Source organism: Bombus affinis, chromosome 11 (genome assembly GCF_024516045.1).
Source record: "Bombus affinis isolate iyBomAffi1 chromosome 11, iyBomAffi1.2, whole genome shotgun sequence".
In the NCBI taxonomy this organism is placed as follows: domain Eukaryota; kingdom Metazoa; phylum Arthropoda; class Insecta; order Hymenoptera; family Apidae; genus Bombus; species Bombus affinis.
In genome coordinates, this window is record NC_066354.1 from 2,007,749 (window position 1) to 2,030,132 (window position 22,384).

General features: G+C 43.0%; 1 protein-coding gene across 6 annotated transcripts in view; it reads left to right on the forward strand.

The window, feature by feature from the left end:
• The first annotated feature begins 1,769 nt into the window (after positions 1 to 1,769).
• LOC126922340 (homeobox protein homothorax) overlaps positions 1,770 to 22,384 on the forward strand; it is a 500,699-nt gene continuing 480,084 nt past the window's right edge. For all 6 annotated transcript variants that reach the window (XM_050734824.1, XM_050734825.1, XM_050734826.1 and 3 more), the window contains exons 1-2: positions 1,770 to 3,961; positions 16,334 to 16,593. In XM_050734824.1, the coding sequence (XP_050590781.1) occupies positions 3,947 to 3,961; positions 16,334 to 16,593 (275 nt within the window). In that variant the 5' untranslated portion in view covers positions 1,770 to 3,946. The remainder of the gene's footprint in view (positions 3,962 to 16,333; positions 16,594 to 22,384) is intronic.

Consider the following 22,384-nt stretch of genomic DNA (forward strand, 5'->3'; position numbering starts at 1 on the left):
GACGGCATTCTTCGACCGACTGTTGAACGACTGTCTCCGATCGAACCAAGAAGAACGACCGACTGGACGAGGCTGACGAGGAGAAACCGAACGAACAGAAACGAAGAAAAAAGAAGCTACCTACTTGAAACGTAGAAAATAAATGGCGGAAAAAAAGTCTGACCAAAAACGAGAGACAAACCGAGAGGGGCGATACAGAGGAGAAGACGGAAGGAAACGGATACACGTCGATTCGCGATATTATGCAAACGCGAGGGGACACGCGTGTACGCGGCACTGTCGCGAACGCAACGGGGGCAGAACCGTAGGGGTCTGGGGGGTGGAAGTATGCGCGCGGGATGAGAGAGAGTCATAAAATCGAGCGAAGTGAACGCCAGGAGGGAGACACTGAGTGATGTCGGTGACAGCCGCCTCTCTGCCCTCCTCCGCCTCCGCCGCCTCCTGTCGCTATTACTCACCCAACGCCGAATACCATTCAAAGTTCGAAACCGCACGTTCGCGACCCAATTCCTGCGTGGAGTCAGCTGTTCGTTCGGTTCATTCAAAGCTCGATCGACCGCCGCCGCCGGCTGGCCGTCCAGCGACCAGACGCGTTGAATTAATAACCAGGGAATAATAAAAAGGAAAAAAACAGAGAAGAAAAGAGAGAAAAAAAGTAGCGAGAGAGGAAAAAAAAGGAAAAGAAAAGAGAAAAAAGAAGAACGATAAAACGAAACGATGTTTAACGCGCGAAAGTCGAGGGCTTTCCAACCTCTCGCCCTACTGCAGCTCTAACACCCCTTCTGCCCGAGCAATGAAATATGGCATCGAGCCGAGAATGACAGCGTCGATACGCGCTGGTCGATTCTGTAAATTCGTCGAGTCTTCGAACGCGTTCCAACGGGTCCGTCCGACGGCCGGCATTTAGCCGAGCCTCGTTATTTGTCAGGATCATCGGCTGCGTTATTTAAGACGTCGAGCTAGCGTGACGAATTCCTTGCCAAGAGACGCGCTCCTATCTGCGCGGCTATTCTACTATTTCTGGCACGATATACGCGCACCGGCTTCCTCGCCTTGGCAAAGTCGAACGAGAAATTTCGAGTGTTCCTCGACTGTCCGTTAGAACAATACGAAGAGCGCGCGTAAGTTGAGCGATGGCGTTAAGATTCGTAGGATTCGCCAGCAAGCGTTTAAAAGAAACTGCTTAGCTCGCCTTGACACTCTCGTTTACTGGTGGTAACGATAGGTTAGTCGTGGAATATATTCTTTATCACACACGGTTGGATTCGTTCAACGTCAATGATACAGTCGCGATTCCTACAAACGAACGCAGGAACATACATAGAAGGCTATCACTTGTTCGTCGTTTCACGGACACGGGTAGGACGGTACGCTTGTTCCGTTGGCTTCGTACAATCTTCGTGCATCACATCGATCGCGTAACAAGATTCTACCGTGAACGGTAGAAACCTGGATACAGAGCGGAGAGCGTGATAGAGGCGTCTAGTTTAACCGATACAGGCTTTCCTCTGTGCGAGAAGGTAAAAGCGAAACAACGCATTCTCGTGTACGACAGCGTCGTCCTCGTCCTCGTGTTCGTCGGCCTCTCGTCTCGCTCGCCGTCGTCGTCATCCGTCGGCGGTCTCGTTGGTAGTGGTGTAGCGATGGCGGAGAATCCCGTGGTTCACAGTCTCGCCGGCGCGGCGCTACTTTCGTTGGTCGGTGGTAGGGAGATGGGTGGGACCAGAGGACGCATTGGCCGCGTTCGATGGGCGTGACTGCGTGCCTCCCACTCCTTCGTGTAGCACGGCGCTGATTGACAGTTAGCGAACGACTGCGGACGGCGCAGGATCTAAAACCGCGCTAGGCGCTGCTCTCCACGCTCGCTCGCTCGTTCTGCTCTTCTCTTACCCGTGGATCTACCCGGTGCTTTTTCGTGGGGGAAGAACTCGAAACACGCATATTCCCGTGGCTGCCTTTGCCTGCCGGCCCGCGCGCAACATATACACCAACCTTCCACCTTCTGTCCGCCGGAGTTACGAGTGGCACACGCAGTAGTAGTTACGGTAAGGGAGGTGGGTCGGACGCCGTCTCGCGGACAGCTCTCTCGCGCGTCACCTCTTCTCTCACTCCTCTGCGTGACCGGTTCGTTCGTTCAGTAATCGCCGCGAGGAGGAACGCGCTTCTTCTTCCGCCGCGAACTCTCCGTCGACGACGTGTATTCCGCACCGTTTCTCCACCTTGTCGCGTGGAGAATATTGCCGCTGGTACGAACCGCGAATCGCTCGGTGTGTCTATTCGTTTATCATCGTAAAACAACGGGCAACCACAGATATGTAATTTTGCGCGCGGTAACGCAATATTCGCAAACAAAGAGAGAGAAATACATCGTTGCAACGCCGATACCGCCGCACCACCGACGCTCGACCTTTCGTTCGTGTCGCGCGAATACGCGACGACGAACGAACTCGACTACCACGAATCATCCGATTTAACCACAGTGGACTGTTGTTTGTCACGCTTGTGCGACCTATGCACGGGAACCTTTCTGCTTGACCAACTCAACGACAGCCCGTCGTCATCGTCCGATAGAATTATCGCGAAAGTAATATTATCCGCATATCGGGCAGATATCTTGGTTTCTTTGTTTCGTGCACAAGTTTTGAAGCAACAGTGTGACGCGCGCGCGATCGACGGCCACGCGAGTTAAGCCGTCCGCCCGTGTGCTCCGCTCGATTTTCCTGTCTCCTTTCGTTGGAACGAAACCCCAACGACAGCCTTGATTTCGCGCCAATACTCCAACGACTACATCGTAACGAAGGATGTAAACGTGTTCCGGCAGTGACGTATGCAAATCTCTCCGGTGTTTATCCGTGCCGTTTTATCTGTGAAAACAACAATAATAATCAGTGCAGCCGAGAATTGCTCTCCGACGGTCGACGTGATAAACCGTGTGTCGATTCTGAGCAGACAGCAGCGACGCAGCAGCAACAGCGATAATATCCGTGACAACTAGAGATCGAGTGATACGTCGTGGTGATACAAATCAGTTTTCGGTAGAAACGTGATCGTGAATCTTGTCCGTCGGGAAACAGAAATAATCTGTTGTTTCGTGTCGTATATCGGTGAAGTTCGATTTATCCGTCTTTGATATTAACGACCAAGAGAAACTTATTTCAAACTATCGTCGAATATCCGCAAGCTTAACATAAATAATAGCGTCGAACAGAGAACCTATGAAAGACCACGTGTTGGAAAAAGCGAACAACTCGAGCGTATAATGTGGCGAAACTGACGCTACGGAGAGACACGCTCCGTGGGTGCTTGTTTTGGTCTGTGAATATCAACGGAACATCCGGCGGTGTGACCGCGACGATGAGGAAGCACGTGTGTCCGGCCGTAGCCGTAGTCCTGCTGCAGCGTTCAATCGCGCGTGCTGAGCTCTGCTGACGCTCGCCCCGATTTCTCGTCGTCACACAGAGTATCTCGTGTCGCCGGTTGACTCGGATCCGGGGATCGTCGAGGACCGACGGAGCCAACAGCACGCGTTAATAGTGGTTAAAGTGCAGAAGAACAGTCTCCAAGTGCTGTGGGCCCGTTTTATTGCGAACCGTCGGCCGTGCTCCATTGTTAGACAATACTGTGATTCACCATCTTGACATAACGAAGCTGAGAAATAGAAATTTGGAAGCCGATAGCGAATTACTCGAGAACGGACGTTTGCCCTGGCGACGCTATAGCGTCGTTCTCTCTTGGTTGTTCTGTGCATTCGACGAAGGCAATAATCCGCGAGTCCTCTGAGTGTGACGAACGGGAAACGGGCAAACCGATCGCCCCGATAAGGCGAATCGAAAAGTGGGGAAACCAGTGTGTGTGAAGTGTTCGAGGTTACTTGCTTATACTGTGGGAAAATACAGCCGCTACGGTGGCTCAGCACGCAGAGTTCCCCGGCGCGGCCAGGGCGTTCATGGCGCAGCCAAGGGTACGTCGATTTATCGATGATTTTACTATGTTCAAATCACGTGTATTTCGCTACCCGATTAAAACTCGATGAAAAACTTAGGTGCGTGGTTAGGAATAAAAAGAGCTCGAAAGTGAACCGCGGAACGCGTTTCGTGGATAATTTTTGCCTTGCGTAACGTGATTTATAGTTCCGTACGATTCCAGGTGTTCGCTATGTAGGTATCTAAATAATAGCCGCAACACGCATGAACTTGAAAATCGGTGACCGTCAATAGGTGCGCGGCTACGACCTTACCCTGGCGATCGACCGGAGATTTCGACGCTCAAGCAACTATAAATCTTTCGTATAGCGTAGCGTCCAGATAGATTTACCTTGTGACGTAACCGTTTGGCCATAGGATATTCGTTTGTAAGAGACGTGACACTGTAAGTTTCGAGGTGCACTCGCAAAATCCCGTGAAAGTGGTCCATAGATCGGGTTAAAACGAGTTCGAAACCGGCAACAGGACGCTTGCCGTTTTGGACGCGTCGTATCGTACGCGTTGATACGCTGTCCAGACGATTCCTGCGCTACTCAAACAGGTCTCGATAGGACTTTGTTGTTTAACTGGGGCTTCGGTGTAATCGAGCAACTTCGAAGTTCGAGGCTCAGTGGGTTCATGTAGGCAAATTCGTGGTAGGTAGCAGCACTCGAAGGGCGTCTCAAGGGATCGATTCATAAGCGTGTAATTTTATTCCTGACTCTTTCGACGTATATCTCCGTTGTAGTAGCGAAATCGACAAAATTTCTTGAATATCGCTGACGGAGTAGAAAATCGTAATTGCTTAGAAATTGGTAACACTCACGAGACAAACAGTATATTTAGGAGAAACTAGGAAAATCTGTCATTTGTCGAGCAAAACGGGTCGCGTGCAAGTGTAGTGTCGTCGATCCGGAATCCGTGTTCAAGTGGTCCGTTCCGGAGAAACTCTCTCGAGGTAGACAACCCGAAATTATCATTTTACGTGAATATCGTGCACGACTGGATTGACATGCCATCGAGATGCACGAATCGATATGTGAGAGCGTCTGTTGGACGCCCGCGGATAGCCGCCGTTCGAGGAATTGATTACGATTCTTGTCGTCGACTGGAATTTTGTTCACGCGACGATCATTCCGGCCCATTGCTCGCTGTGGATCGTATTCCCCTTGATTTTCATTTGGCGGCAGTCTCGAAACTCTGGCTGGCGCTGGTCTTCACTGTCCGTCGGACGTGAAACTGCGTCCACTCTGCCAGATGTCCTCTCTTTTTATACCTCGACTTTTATGTCTCCCTATGGGAAACCTCTCGAACCTTTCCAACAAACGTAGGAATTTCCTTCGCTATAGAACCGTATTTTTAGGGAAAATCAGTGAAAGCCATAGGATTTTTGGAGTAAAATTTCGACCGTGACTTACGAGAAGTTTCTTCTATCATGAGAACTTGTTTTTAATGAAAATTAGTGGAAATAATTAGTGGAATTTTTGCGACAAAATTTTAACCAATCTGATAGAACCTTCCATCGTTGGGACGTTTTATTTTTAAGAGAAATTAATGGAGATAATCGGTAGAATTTTTCCTGCGAGATTTAAAGCTATATGATGGAACTTTGCTTGATAGCGAAATTTTATTTTGAGCGGAAATTAGAGAAAATAACCTGGAAAATTTTTGAGCTAAAGCTTAAAGTACCGTTCCGTGGCCTATAATTGGTAGAAATTTCTTTCATCGTGAAATCTTATTTTTAGTGAGAATACCGGAAAATAACCAGTAGGATACCTGGAGAAAAATCTGAACCGTGGTTTAATCTATTCCATAAATTCCCATTTGTTGAAATTAATATTCCAAGATAATAGTACAGTTTTAAGAACTCTTTGGAAGAAAGACATCCAAGTTCGTCTGCGAGTATTTCATTAACGTTCCATTCATGCAGCGCTTAACGCACGAAAATGGCTATCGTTAAGAAAGAAAAGGTTTCCTTTAGAACGATAGCACCAGATGTCGAGATAAAATTTATCAGCGGGTACGTCTAGTCGATCATCGTGTCATGATTTCGTCTAGCATAATGTTACTACTCTTGTAAAGGGTTAATCGGTCAGATTTTCTCTGACGTTTCTCAAATTCCAGCGACGATTACGGTTTTATCGGACACGGCCAAGTGAAAACGGTATCGGTGTCGATAAAGAGCTTTACGAGATCGTCGATAAGCGACGATTGCTCGCGTGCCGGTCGATTTTCAAGTGACGGAACTTACCTCTCGTTTAGATTCTACCGTCGGTCTCCTCTTCCCTGTCAGTATCGTATCTCGACAAAGTGCTTCTGTCGATTTTCCATGTGTCCAATCAGTAGACGTTGCTTATCTAACTAAATATTTCCTTTTTAACGCTATCGCCCCATAATTTCACCCTTTTTTGCTCAAAATTGCTTCGTACGAAATATCGTCTTACGTGAAAGTGGTTCAGAAATCGGACGTTTGCGAGAAATTCGACACGTTTCGAATATTTGAAACGGCGATCGATATTTACTGTCTAATATTCGTGTGACTCGTTTTGTGAATGCCAGGGTTCTTCGAAAAGTGAATTTTAATCAAAAATTTGTGTCACGTTTTGATAATGGATCATAGTTTGAACAGTGGCGTTTGGAAAAAGCGGCAGTGAGTCGTCTCGAATGCATAATTCGAAATTCGACATCGGACTCAGCCGGTTGTGTCGGAGCAATCTCGTGGACGAGGAGACGAATGAATTTTCATGTATACGCGAGCAAGATGAGGTTAGTTTCCGTAAAGTACGAGCGAACGATTTGTTAATATTGCAAATAGTACCTTGAGGCGTTTCGATTAGACGTACATTATTCAGAAATATTATTTGAGCAAAAGTATGTTTGATGTGTTCCGGTCTGAATTATGTATCCAGCATTCTAATATATTAATTCGATAGAAAACTTCACCTAGAAGGCACACCGATATTCCAAGTACAAGTAGAAGGAACGTTCTTTATTAATCCCTCTGACGTATTCGTGTTTCATAAACCTTTCATAACCCGTAATATGATCACAGCTTAGAACATTTAGTAAAAATTCAAGTCGATTCGAGTCAAAATTCAATTCGACATTTGTATTACTGTATTCGTCTTTCGTTGCAAACACTGTTAAAAGGAAATATATATTTTCGACTTGCCCGCCGCCATCTTGGTCATCACTGACCGGCTCCACTAACTTTAATTAAGCCGTACACACCACGTTGCCACTTATATCCGTCAAACCGCGACCCTGATCGATACCAGAAAAAAACTACCCTAGCATCGAGTGTACACGAGAGAGTACACTCTAGCTCAAACATCATTGCAACTCTGTTACGCAATCTGTTTGTCTTTCGAATCGCGAAAAATGATCCACTTCGAACTAGCGATCGAAACGTTCGATGAAATCTCTTCTTCCATCAGCCATCGATTTTTGCTACAAAACCGACGACCCAAATATCTTTGAAATTCAAAAAAATGTCAACAGAAAATGCTAAAAGATGATTCGAATTCACGGTATCCGAATGTCTAATCAGATGTTTTACGTATTGTTAAAGTACAATTGTAACGGTTAAACTAACTTTGCCATCGAGAAGAACGCAAGAAACGATAAAAATCGCGATGGTGATGTCGACACGGAGGACGGAAGCAGAAGGGGAGACTTCTATGCGTTTAATTGCGAGTCGGGCGAGCGTGGAAATAATGAGAGCCGCGGATTGGCTGGTTGTACGAAATAACACGGTGCATCGACGCGGCGTCTCAATCGCTTCTCTTATGGCTGTGCACGTTTTACCGCTCAATTTTCCTTCACTGCTCCTTGCTCGAAATTGCCAAGATACCAAGATGCGTGCATGCACAGGATTCGCGTGCGAATCGCTCTTTTCGTCCCATCGCCGAGCTCCGAATACCGCGTAAACGCAATTCGTGCGTTGCATCCGGGTCTATCGAGCTTATCCTGTCATATTCAACCGGTTCGTCGGTAATTTTATTGCGCATGCTTCCTTAAGTCGTGGCAGCGACGCTATTGCCGTGATTAATGCGCACGAGACTTATGATGTTCCGACGAAATGAATTCTCTTTTTCTTTTTTCCTTTTTTTCCTTCTCTTTCTCTTTCCCCTTCTGGTTGTTACTGGAAAAAATCGGCAGCTAGAGGGGAATTTCGAAAGCGTTTCGTCGATATGTTCGTGAATTTCGTGTTTTGGCGAATCGTTGCGCGCCGGTGTGCCGAGCGTTTTCGGGATTAAAAATTCCAAGGTTCGGTGAATAGCTGCGACGAGCGCGGATTTTTGTCCACGCGGTGGCGAACGAACCGTGATTATGTATTTATGGGTATCCATCAATCACTTTCGCTCTCCCGATCGCCGCGGATATCGGCCTTTAGCCTGTGGATTAAAGTCGTATCGATTTCTCGCGCGTTCCATTCGCTGCCCTCGACGAGGCGATATTTTTTTGTCCTCCTTTTTTCTTTTTTCGCCAGGTTTCTGTAGGTTTTTCGACGGACCCCCTTCTGGTAACGGTATACGGGTCGGAGGAAAACGTTTGGCTGTTGAAAAAGAAAGTTATCGAGGGATTTCTGTCGCCTGACTGGTTATTTCGGAGTGAAATTTAGTGGGGGTCTCTAAATATCGTCTGCTTCCATGTGTCTTGCTTGGATGCCAGAAAATATTCCAGCAGATGTATACACCGTCCTGTCGTTTGTTTTCACCGTCGAAAAAGTATTCAGGTCGCGGGAAAATTAAGAATATTGCGTTCGGTAGCATGTTCGGTTCTAAACATCAACGGGCGTCAGCTTGAATAATGCCCCTTCCTTGGAATTATACCTGTACGTACTTGTAATTCTAACTCAGTTCTTGCTTCATTCTCAATTTCAGTTCTGTACTGATATATGTCAAAATTTCTTAATCGTAGGTACTGATTACTTTCGAGTAATCAGCCATTTTTTTTTTTTTTTCATTATGCTACAATCTTCATTGCGAGATAGATATACTTCATTGCTATCTCAAAGCGGGACGAAATTGCTCCATTTTTATTCTGCAATCTTTTCATTGCAGACGGTATTCTTGAAATTGGAAGCGTTTATAATTTATAGAATATTTAAGCCAGTCTGAAATACGCATATAAAAATTTAGATATTTTGCTTAATTGTCTAAACGGTATCGTCGGAGAAAGCGCATCATACATTTTTTTTTTACCAATAATTATTCAATTCTTAAGAACGTATCCTGTATGTATTCCGTAGAGGAAAAAACAATGTCTCGCGATAGTCGTCTCCACGACAAAGACAAAAAGCTCGATTAATCGATTTCCAATTTACCGTACTCTTTCGCGCTTCCAATTATTTCGAGCATCTTCGTAAGACGTTTTAATCTAAGTCCCAGTTTCGTCCAGCAGGATCGTAGTGGTGGTATCGCCGAATCTTGGAGCGATTCGAGGGCTAAAATCGACGAGCTCGTCGAAAAAGAGCGGACGATAAAGCGGACGATGCACGATGCGCCCTTAAGATAGGCGAGGCACATGGCGTTGTCCCGATGCGTGCTTGTACGTCGCAATGTTTTCCAAATGTCGACATCAATCAGAAAGTAACGAACAGTCGCCGGGCCCTTTCTCTCTCTTTCTTTCTCCTCGCCTCCCTCCTCTCCTCACGACTTCTTTCTCCGTCCTGGAATCTCAGCCATGTTTCTGCGAGCCAAGCGTACTCGATAACCGCGTCCTTTAGGCTCTATTCACAACTGGTTTTTGGCCCCGTATAAATTTCTCCGAGAGCGTGGCGCGATTAATAATCGATTTACTTGTGGAACGTGGCCCGAGCCGCTATCGATTCGAGCAAATTGCCCGAACGATCGCGCTCTGAAATCTGTCGTTTCGCCATACGTTGCAAAGTTAGGCTACGTCGCGAATGTCCACAACTTACAAACCTCTCGATTTTTAAGATTTCTTATAATAATCCTGTTGTGCGTGAAAGTATTAGATTTAACTATCAAGAGTTTTGAAAATCGTACGTTTAATGGTTGTTTTTATTCCGTTTTTTTCTGTCACGTGGGTTTTTTTTTATATTTCTTCGTGCGATTAGAAGACGAATCGAATTTAAATTGGATTGATGGAAGTAAAAGTGTTGGAAAACCTCACTCATCGGCCATGATTCGATTAATTCACCGCGCCATCATCGTCGCGAACTACAGCCACTTCTCCAAGGCGTTCGAATATCTATTTTACATTACGTTTCATCGCATTAGCGTCGGCCAGAAGTTTATACAAGCATTGCAACTAAGCCTGTAAGCTCATGTCGTGTCGACGACCCGCAGGGTAGCCTGCACGTTAATATAGGACACCAGCACACCATACGACCACCTTTCGAAATATTTCCGTCCAACGGAACCCGTTTTTATCTTTTTTCAATTCTGACTAAACTTCAGCAACGTGCAACTATTTTCGCTCGCACAAACTTTTCTTTCTTGCATTTTCACATTATTAACAATTTCATAGCGCATACATAATGGTTACTGATAATGGTTATTGATATTGTAACAGTATGTATAATACTCTAATTCATTATTTATATGAAAACGTATTTATGGGAATAGTAACTATCTTCTACGAATACACCCTCACTTCTAACGTAACTGTTCATTTAAACAAATTATTTTTTCTTATTATTATCAAGCCTCTTTATCGCACACAAACTCGAAAGCACAACATTTGCGTGAACAGAAATATTTAAATAATTGAATGGACTTAACAGCGAGTACACTGAAAAAAGCTTGGAGCGTTACGTTATTATCCAGAGTTCTCAAAATCCCTCCGCTTACTGGCGATGAAAATTTTTTCACGGCCATACGAGATTAATAGCCAAGTGGGAATGGCTTCGATATTTCTTGCCGGCGCGTTTATGCCATTTTGAAATTGATTTCGACGTGAAGGATATGAAACCATACAGAGAGGGGGGCGAGGGAAGTAAGAGGGAGAAGGACCGCGATCGGGTTATTGGTGTTTACCTCGTCGGTTCGAAAAATTCGCCGGCGGCTGCTCGTCGATCACCGGCTAATTTTCTGGGTCCTCTGGCTGGGTGATCCGCCATTCCCGATGGATTTTCGTCGATTTATATTTCCGGTCGTGTCTATAATCGCGAGCAGCCGCGCGCGCGCGTTCACTGTATTGATCGTGAAAGAGAGGGTGCACACGCGTCTTCCGCGTCGTGCCCCTGCTCGCCCCCTTACTTCGTCCCCGGTGATTTATACCGTGGCGTTTAAGCACACTCGCCTTGACCTATCCGCTTGCAAATGAGCCACGTTTCTCGGACCACGGTGAATCCTCGAACCGGTCGATCCGATCGATCGGTTCCGTATGCCTCGAATCGACCATTCTAATGTGAATTCCATACTCGATGTGTTTGCGAGTCGAAACCAGTCGATTTTCGCAATTCCTTATGTATCGGCTTATGTATCTGCTTCCATTCTATAAAATAAATAAATATATTTCAGTATCTACTTTCAAACTTATCATCTATCTTTTTACATGTCAATATTTGTTGGTTTCTCGTATTTATAAATTTCGATCAAATTTAATAACGTTACACGTACGATATAACGGTGTATGATGTTTTTAGGTGTACACGATGTTTTCTTCCTAAATTCCAACGGTGAAATCCTGTCTGATGATTCTTGAATGTAAGAGGGATCGTTTCTTCCGAATTTCTTAGGAATTTCAAGTACTTACAAAGGAGAAAATTTTTACGTTTTGTCATCTTTGTCGAATTTTTAACGACACGTAGGCTATATTAACGTTATTCATTGGTGTACGTGATATTCTTTTGATAGATTCTTGCGGTGAAATCGTCTCTACGTTTCCGATCCAAGGATTCTTATTTTTTAGAATTTCTCGGGAATCTAACATATTCGAGTATCTCTTCATGCTTCTAAACGTTTCATCGAGTTTCCTAATATGTAATGCGTATGATATGTTAGTGTATGCTGTTTTGCGTTCCCAATGTTCTCCTGTCTATCAAGGACTAATGATAGAAGCTTCTTTGATGTATTTCTTCGATCATACTTTTAAATATTTTAGTAATATCTACTTACTATAACATGTGTTTATAGAGATTCTACCGTTTAGATATAGATACGCGATAGTCATCTATGTACTAAGAAAATTACGTCACCCTCGAAAGACGTTTTGATCCGGGAAACAAAGAAATATGCAAATGCTTGTCCTCAATCAACGCTGTCGCAATGCAAACGTAGTGCACTAATAACGAGCATCGGGCAGCCTTTACCTATTTGCAATAACTTGTCTTATTTTCTTATTTTTCTACCTCTCTTATCGAGTATCGTTAAAATTTCCCGCTATGCGCATTTGTCGAATCGAGCGCGGCTCAGAAAAGTAAGCTCTTCAATCGCGTTATGAATATTTCATCGCGGCTGCAGCTGCGCACCGTGGAAATTCATGCCAAATAATTCGCCTCCAGGCATTCAGCGTCGTTTTACATCGGCGGAATTACCGCGCGAAAACATTTCTACGTTAACGCCAGATAAACTTCTGCATCTCGAGTCGCGAATCGACTCGTAGCGTTTTTTTCTTTCACGCTAACAATCGCCAACCAAGAAATTATCGTTTCAATTTTATTACAAAAAAAATAAAGAAACAAGCGTTGATCATAACAGCGGGTAATTTAGCTAAAAAGTTGTACTATCTTTCAAGTTCTTCGTAGGAAATAAAATCGTGGAACCTGGTATTGCTTTGCTCCATTGCGACCAAGGCTTGAAGTTACCGCGTCCTCTGTTGCTCTCTCTCCCGTTTAAGATATTCTACACGATCGACTAGTGATATCTTCATAGCTTTGCTCTCCATGCTGAATTATTAGACGTTAGTCGTTTTTTCTTTATCCTTTTCTGACGATCGAATTCATTTTCCTTTGCAGCTTGCCGTATTTCATGAATTTCGGCGAGAATGGAAAGCTACGTGTAGATCAATTTAGATTCATTTTCCTCATATTTTATGTAGTTTCTTTTATGAAACGGGATTCTTGGTGCTGCTAACAAAGTCCTCGTAACATTCTACGATCAACGACGTAGTGATTATGCATATCTTTAACTGCGATTAAAAAATCCAACTTCGAAGATGGATAAATCATGCATCTATGACATAGTATGCGTAGGAATTCTTCTTACGAATGGAAATATCAAAGTATTATACGTATCACTCTGTTCCTCTTATATCAAAAATGAACTTAAGGAAACGATCAAGGAACTAAGGAAATATCGTTTCGAGTTTACTCCACTTGATCGCAAACCGGACGACTGGCGTTGTTTTTACGATAATGCGGTGAAATCAGATAGCTCGTTCCATCCTGCACGAAATATTTTGTACTCCAGTCTGTAATACATTCGACCGATAGTACTAGTCAAATTGAAAGTGCACGAAATAGAACTTTTTCAACGTTTCCATGTCATTTTTGCTAACGCTTGCGATCAAAGATTCGCGATTTACCGTGTAAACCATATTCCTTTCGAAATCACGATAGCTGAAGAACAACCGTCGTTCATCCCCTCTTTCATTTTCTCTTTAACCTTCCTTCTCTCTTCTTTTCCATCTTCTTCTTTCCTTTCTTCCTTTATTTCGTCGTTTTTCTTTCCGTCACGAAATTACCAGCTCTCAAACTTGACGGTCGAGCCACGTAATTAGCGATAATAATCGCCTTGCTTTCGTTTCCGCGATATCGTGACAAGGTACATGCCGCGACGAGTCAAGAAAAATCATTGGCTTCCTTGTTCCTGATCGTTCCACGATCGAGATATCTTCGATACAAACTCGAGGAAACTTGCTGGCCGACGTTTCGCTGTCTCGTCCGTTTCACGTTCGTTTCTCGTACAAGCTCGTTTGCCGATATTCAGAAACTTCTTCGATTTTTTGCGCTCGAAGAGCACGTCATTTACTGGCAAGTTAAGTAATTCCCTCGCACGATTCTCCATTTAACGTTCAACGCTGATCTTCCCCGTAATCGACTCCGACTTCTGGAAGCTCCATTATGTTTCAGCGGCCAGGTTTCTAAATTCCCTTTGATTTATTTGATCGTTAATTTATTTTAGCGAACGGAATCTTTAATTCATGCTAACTTCCCGATCTCGCCACGTCTTAATTTTCTCCGCGAATTCCTCTCAAAATACGATTCCAGCGAAGCGTCTTCCACTCGATCAAATTTCAACGATTCCGCACACGCCACGTACCACGCACGCTTACGAAATTCATATTTCACGCGCGTCGCTATCGTCCAAAGGTTCGCTCCACTCATTCCACTTGCACCTCGAATTGCTTGATCGTGCGTTGCTTTCGCTTTCTAGCCATCTTGTACTATCCCCTACTCTATCACCTCTCTTCTTGGTCCATCAATATTGATTACTCATTCTACTTACGTATATTCTACTTACGTCCAGTCCAATGATAAGCTAAAAGAGAAAGAAAAAAAAAGGTAATAAAATAGATAGATGTAAGGAGAATAAAAAGAAGAGTAAAAAAAGACGCAGACAGAAACGCAGAAGAGGTTTCGCAATAAATTCCCAAGTGTCCCCCTCGGTATTTCTGTAACCCGGTGTATTTTCGATTGCGCGTACACCTCCCCGTTTGACGACGGTTGTCTCGCGGAGAGCGGAAATAAATTCCGCCTATTTTTGCGCGGAACAACCAGCATTCCACGGCTATGGCACTCGGAACAAGGACGGTCGAGTCTTCTATATTTAATGCATTAATAGCGCGAAATCGATGGATCCGGTTCGTTAAAGTTTACGACCGCCTTAACCTGTGACATTCGACTTTATCCTTCAATTATTTGTCACTGACACTCGTCGAATCGTAAGTTTCATAAAACCGTATCAAAGTCGAGCGTTGCTTAGATAAGCCAGAGATAAAGGTGTCTCGTTGTTGCTGCTCATTCGTGCCCTTGCTAATTAAAAGCGTATTAACAAATAATGTCGCTCGTTTTTCGTTAGAAGGTTCACTTACGTTCATCTCGATATCTTAATCTGCGCGAACTTATCGCGATTATCGCGAGCCGCTAAGGCGGGATAATAATGATGGCTGATAATAGAGGAGTAGCCGCTTCCGCGAAGTGGTATTTCAAAGCTTGCGTACGCGCTTCCGATGAAACAGAAACAGTCTGCAGAAACAGATGATACGTACTGCAGTACCATCATTGATTTCTATCGATCCTGCGATAGTTGGGTGATTATGTTTGGGTGGAATGGCATCGATATATCGGTAGTAAAAATTACTTACATCGATAGAGGAATGAGTATGTAGTACATCTTTAATTGACTATGAGGGGAGATTTTATCGGGCCAGTTATCGCAGGTGACATGGAAATCTCGAGTATAGTAAACTTCTACTTATTTTTAGTTATCATCAAAATAAGTAGTTTATATAATACAAATTTATTGGTTCTCTCTATTGTTTAGGATTTGTCGTTCACATACAGTCAATACGCTAAAATATCCATGCGTGCTTGATACTTCATATTTGAAATATAATTTTCCAATGTATAATTTTTCAATCTGTGGTCACAGTCATCTAACGGATGATAATAAGGAATATTTATCAAAAATAAATTTTGGCTTATTCTTTCTTTCTTATTTGCATGTTATAGCGTCACATAAAATCTACCGATCGCGAATATATAACGTAGTCTGGGTACATTTATGATTAACTAACAGAAGTTCACGTTATATTTACGTATATGAATTCAATCGGCAGAAATTAATTGAACTGGACACGAATAGTTAATTGCGCTATGTGTCTCTGTTTTCTATTAAATGAAAATAAAATATATACGAGTCTTGTTGCAGGAAATCAATTCTAAGAATCGATTGGGATAGAAACGGTCAGTTATCGAAGTACTGCTATATCTAACTAACAAACGACATCTAATTCCGATATAGTTTCAGGAAACCTCGTAAAACTAGAGAAGTCAATAAGAGCAATATGTATTAGAGCGCGAAGGCTGCTTTAAACTGCGCGAGCACGTGATACCAACTAGTCTCGTAATTACGTTCGATTAACAACTTTTTCGAGCTGAATGAAACCGAGCGTCGCCTGTTTTAATCTCGTAACGCGTAAAACGATTCACTCGAGTTAAGAACGATGGTAAATTTCCTTCTGGTCGATACTATTTGGCCGATATAATATTTTCGGTTGCCTCGAACATCTGCCAGTAGTCAAGGTGTGGGTCTCGCGTTAATTACGAGCACTGCGTTGCGCCTTTACATATATTCATATACGGATATTCACACATATATATATGTGTGTATACGCGAATACATACGATCGATAATTCGTACTAATTTTTTTTTCTCGCTTTCTGGTGGTTTCAGTATGACGACGGCGGGCTGCACGGGAGTTACCTCGAGGGCGGAGGTGGCGGAGGTGGCGCAGGGCTGTACGATCCGCACGGGAGCGCCCGAGGCGTACCAGGTCTCCATCACAGTCCACACCTCGGAAGTATGGGACCTGCACATCCCCAGTATCCACCGCCCCCGCCACAACCACCCCAACACGTTCTCGCGGCGGCAGCCGCGGCTGCAGCATCTGCGGTACCCGATGTCCACAAACGCGACAAGGACGCGATTTATGGGTGAGTTCGCCTTTTTACTCTCTGTTTTCCTTCTCTCGTTTCCTCATCTTTCTATCTTTTTTCCCGGCTTGAAGATTTTTATTCTCGTTATCCTTCCTTTCGTTAGTATTATGGAGTAGCCAAATGCAATTGGAAAATACAGACAGTAAACGACGAATATTTCTATCATTATTATCGTCCACTTTCTGTGTCTGTCATAAGATCCAGAATAGTAAAATATAAAGAGCATGGTAAGTTAATTCCAAGTGACTAATAAACGAAACTTCTTACTCTTTTATATATATCATCGGTGTTTTCATTTTTCACTGAAATAAAATGGAATACAGAATGCAAATAACAAATAAGTAATGATTTTTTATTTACTTTTATCGAGGTATAGCTTAGGTAGTAATAAAATAAGGTAAAAAGAGTGTAAAGAGTAAATGATTTTTCTCAATCTCGAATATTTATACTTCTATTTTTTTTTAGTTTTACGCCAGATATAGAATTGTAAAACGAACTGTAAGAATAAATGACAAGGTATATTGCGGTCGCAATGATGAAATCTAACCATATAGTATAGAGTATAATAACAGGCGAGTTAACGAATTACGTATAACATTCAAGGATAATACACGTGACGGTGTGTTTGAATGATACATATAGTTCTGTCACACGTATGGCTAGATGCAATAATATGCGTAAGTAATATGAAAAAGATGCTTACAAGATATAATAATCTTCGTTACTTGGACAAGTATAAGATACATAAGTATAGAAGTGTAATGAAAGAAGAACGGTGAATATGTAGAATCAAACAATTATGCTGCGATATGTACGAATCGTTAAGTTAAGTACTAACACATAGACGCGTTTATGAGTATTTAAAAAGGAAGAAATTTGTCGACAATAGTTAAATTAATCATTTCCATTTAGAGTAATCATTTGATTTCCGAAAAGTTACACATACATCGTACATTTTGCTATTAAAATTAAGAACTTCTCGGACAGTATGATCTACTAGCAGACTGTGAATTTTTACGCAAATTGATATTTTTATGGACACAAATAGAAAAGTAGGATTTAAGTAGAAATTCGTTTCGTTTATTTTACTTCGGATATTTATATTTTATCTTTTTCTTATTTGCGATCTATGTACTCTCTATGTACATTTTCTACATCTTCAAATTTCTTATAAACATAAAAATTTGCAATGTATCGATCATTTTGCAAACCCATTCATTGGCTTATTTTAGTAACTCGCCCCAAAAAGTTTCATGTTCTCAAAGAATAAAAAAGATTTTGTAATCTCTCTCTCCCCCCTCCCCCAAAGTATATAAATACCTAAATACTTGAATTATCGTTCGATAAGGATTTTCGTTATCAACCGGTAGAATTACAGGCAATTTGAAAACGTCTAGCAGGGAAGAGTGGTATTGCGTATGATTGCAACGATAAGAGTTCGAAGTCCATCGACGTGCACGAACCTTGGAGCGTCGCGCAATTAAAACGCGCGTTTAAAATCGGTCGAATTAAAATCCATTATCAGAAGGGGGTCGGTTAATACTTAGAGGCGACCGTTTAACGCCGGCACTCGTATTAATACGCCCCTATCGGCATTAATCTGCTCGTAATTTCGCTATACATCGGCTGACATGGAGGAATGCAGCGTTACAATGGGGTTTGATAAATCGTAATGGACACGTGATTTACATGAAAATTCATGACGCGTTACGTGTTTATTTCTTTATTGCAACACCTTCTTCCCCTTCTTCTCTTTCTCTTTGCATATTCCTTGTCGTGTGTGCTTCTCACCGTGTTACTATCAAGAAACAAAACCTTCGTGCCGGTGTCAACTTTTAATATTCAACGCGTTCGGGTTTCTTGTCGCGTCGTGGAAGGTTCTTCTTCCATTGAACTTTCCTCCCCTCCTTCGACTACACGAATAAAATAAATTTTGAATGTACACACGTACACGAGTCCCCGACCGATGATTCATGATCCAACCAACCAAATTCAGAGGATCCAGCGCCAGCGTCGTTCTTTTTCGTTCGCGAAACGAGGTCCAACTTTCGATCTTTCGACATGCTGTCCGCTTTTCTCTCTTCGATACTACTTCTTACCGTGAGCGAAATTATCTTACGATCCTGCATTCCTTTCGCATTATACGCGTTTAATAGTTCGCAAAGCGGCGTGGTCTAAAATTCTAGTCGCGTGTTTTCAATACGCACCAGCCCATTTTTCGATAATAATATAATTCAGCATATAGTAATCGACATTCCTACTAAGGTATGCGCGTACGTGAATTTCTATACTCTCGGTGAAATTCCAAGCTGCTCTGAATCTCAAAGTTCAAGATTTCCCTCGATCTAAAATCTTGCAGATAAAAAACGTCGAAACGAGTACGCTGATAAATGAAAGTAACGGAACGCGTAACGATAGAATACGATTTATAAAAGGTACTCGATATCAACTTTGGGAAGCGAGTGTAAAATAACTTTTAGTTTTAGTTTTATCGAGAGACGCTTTCTACGACTCTCCCACCGATTTTCCATTTTTTCGTATCAAACGCGTTGGATTCGCAACTCAGAAAAATAATAGCTAACCTTAATGGATTGTGCTTCAACTCTGGCAATATATCGACGTATTTCAACAAAAAATAAATGAGAAGATTAATAAAAAGAGAAAAACATAGATCTACGCGTGAAAGGTGATTGAGGGAAACGATGGCGGAAGGTGGATATGGTGAGCAAACGCGTTTCGAGGCTGTGCCTCGTGCCACGCTCCCAGCAGGCTCTGAAACTCGTCAATTGGCCGTTTTACGAAGCGGCTCGGCCGTGTTCCATGTGATTTATAGCCGCGAGATGGCCCGATTTCTGGTATACATCCTAGAACGGGAGCCTCATTATTTCGTGCACCCTGTAATTTGTCCACTCGTCGTGTGCCCTGGCCGCCGATCCCGAATGGGTTCCAGCGCTTTCTCGCAACCGTCTTGGAGGGCCGTTACGAGGCGGCATTTAGCTCCTTCTAAGCCGTTCATTTCCTTGCTCGTTGATAAACTCGTGTTTACAAACTGATCGTGTGCACTCGTCCAAGCCGATTGAGTCGTTCAGGTGAAATCGACCTGCTGTTGTCGTCTATATCGCTCTCATTCACCACCGCGACTCGTCTGTCTTCGTTTAGACGTGGAAATTGCGGACGATTTATTTGGACATCGCAAAGGCAGCGACCGGATCGTTGCTTTATTTGATAGTCTGTCTATTTTGGATGGACAGCGCGAGATTACAGAGAATAGTGGCGATTTAGAATGTAAAGTCGCGGAAAGCAATTGGTTAACCCTTTCGAGATTAACGCGAGAATACGTCACGCAAATTACCGGGCATGGTTAACGATAAAACGTCTAATCCACGACGTGTTAACGTACGTTCTCCGACAGGATATTAGAAATCTAATACCTTACAGTAGATAGTAAATCTAACGCCTTATCTCTACTTATTAAAATAAATTATTAATGCCCAATTAAATGCACTTTGCCAATTGAATCTACTTATCCGAACCTGAACGCCAATCATGTAATTTCAAATTATATACATGAATTGTTTTTTACTCATTTGTACTCAAACAAGCGATCACCTGATAGTGCCAAATTAACAAATTACTCTCCCTCTGTTAATCTCTGATCGACGAAATTTCTATCAAGTTTCTATCAAAAATTCTATTCGTGCAAGTGCAAAAAATGTATTCGAAACGAGCGTTGATTTTTGCTATAGTTTTACGGCTGCACGGCAATTGCACGAAAGAGTTTTACGTAAGTCTGGCAGGCAGACGTAACGCACAAGCGAATCTGCCAATCACGGCTGGGCTCGGGTCCTTATGCAAGGAGCATGATTGGCCGAGTCATTTATGGATTAGACGTCTTACGCAAATCTCTCGTTCTCTCTCTTCGGCAGCACACCGCGGAACACACGTTTGGCATTTGTCCGTCCCATGTTCGCTCAAAGTGCTTCGTGATTTCGTACGCTGAAGCACGGGACTGTGGTCCTGTTTAATATTCCATTTTTCTGATTGACGATAATTAGTGCATTAGAGTGACGTTTCAGCAGATGAGCGGCTAATGAATATTAATGCACTGTTTAATGGAATTGATCGGTGCGCGTCGGTTCTATGATTACATCACACGCGTTGCAGTTAGACAGCCACCCGGTAAAACAGGATCCCGAGGTTTTATTTCGGTGTCTAGCATACGTGTCTGGCTTTTTTCCCTTGGCAAACGGTTAAAATACTTTTTGTGCTCGGAAAAATCCAGGTTTATTTATTTACTTGGTTATTAGCAATTATTACATTTATTTGGTTACATAGAAGTCTGTCAGTTTGATATCAGATACCAATAGTGAAAAGGATCGAAACGAAGAGAGAGGTACAGGAGAGTTAAGAGGAATAGAAAAGACAAAAATGTGGACCATTAGTTTCTCGCTACATTAAAATCGATTTTAAATTCTATTTTAATAGCGGCAAGCGATAGTGTTTCATTAGAGAAGGTTTGACGCTTGATAGCAGTTTCCTTTGAGGAATCAAGGAAACAGCTGCAAAAACCACCTGTGGACATTTCGATGAACCACATCGAATAGGATCGCGGTTTTCGGGAAATATCATGATTAATTTTCAACCCTCCACCTTTATCTCTTATTATCGACGACGCGCATTTCCGTTGTTTTTATTTAAATCGCGATAAAATCAGCGCACAAGAACAGATATGCGAAGCAGAATTCACTTTCACCGGCGACGGTTTGCCGCCGCTTCGCTTTGCCGTGTTGCGAGGGTTGCATTTCGATATTTCAATTCGCCGTTGATGTTGATTAATACGTGTTGATAAACTTTCCTCGACGCATAGGAATGCTAAACCATTAGGATATGTATATTCCCATTCAGTTTTCTCACGCGTTGCACGCGTCTAAAACTTTACGGCCAGCTAGTGTTTGGAATATCGGAATGATAGAATTCTCAATCCTCTCTAAACAAATTAATACGTTTACATGTATCTTCTTCTAAAAAAATTTATTCTGTACTCGGATAATATTTGTCCGTATCTTCAATCCGCGATTCTATTGTCCAGTTTTATATACTGGAAAACACCGAATAACCAAATAACAATTCTTTCCCAAGTTTAATTCCCTCGTAGCGAAATAAAACTATCATCCAATTATCCAATATCATTCGCTGAAACCATACGAACTGAAAATAATTCGAAATGAATGTAACATCAAACGAAGAAACTTCTAATTTGCCACAGAAAATCTCTGTGATCCCCTCTATGGATCCACCTTTTACGCCCAATTAATACCGCGATTCGTCACGCTTAATAATAATCATGCTGCCTTAACCACTGTTACAGACGTTCCACAGAAAAACATCGGCGTAAAAAGCACGATGTTGACGAATCCCGGAATTACTGCACCACCGAACAGTGTGTATCGTAACTGGTCGAATCACAGCGTGAAATTGCCGATGGCCGCATATAAAAAAGGGCTGGGTCGGCAAGGGCAAAAGGGGGTTCGGCGGGGACTAGGAATCGAGGGCGGAAACCACAAAACCGCAAACATCCTCCGCGTTCAACGGACAATCATATCATTACGTTCTGCGGTTCCGTCATTCTGACACCTCGTTCCGACCCGTCATTTGTCATCGACGTTGCACTTTGCTGCACCGCGACCGCTTAAGAAGCGTGCACCTCCATTCATAGCGGCGGTTTTCCTGATTGCACGAAAGACAAACCGCACGCCCCTTTTTAGAACCTGCTGAAACCGCTTTTAAT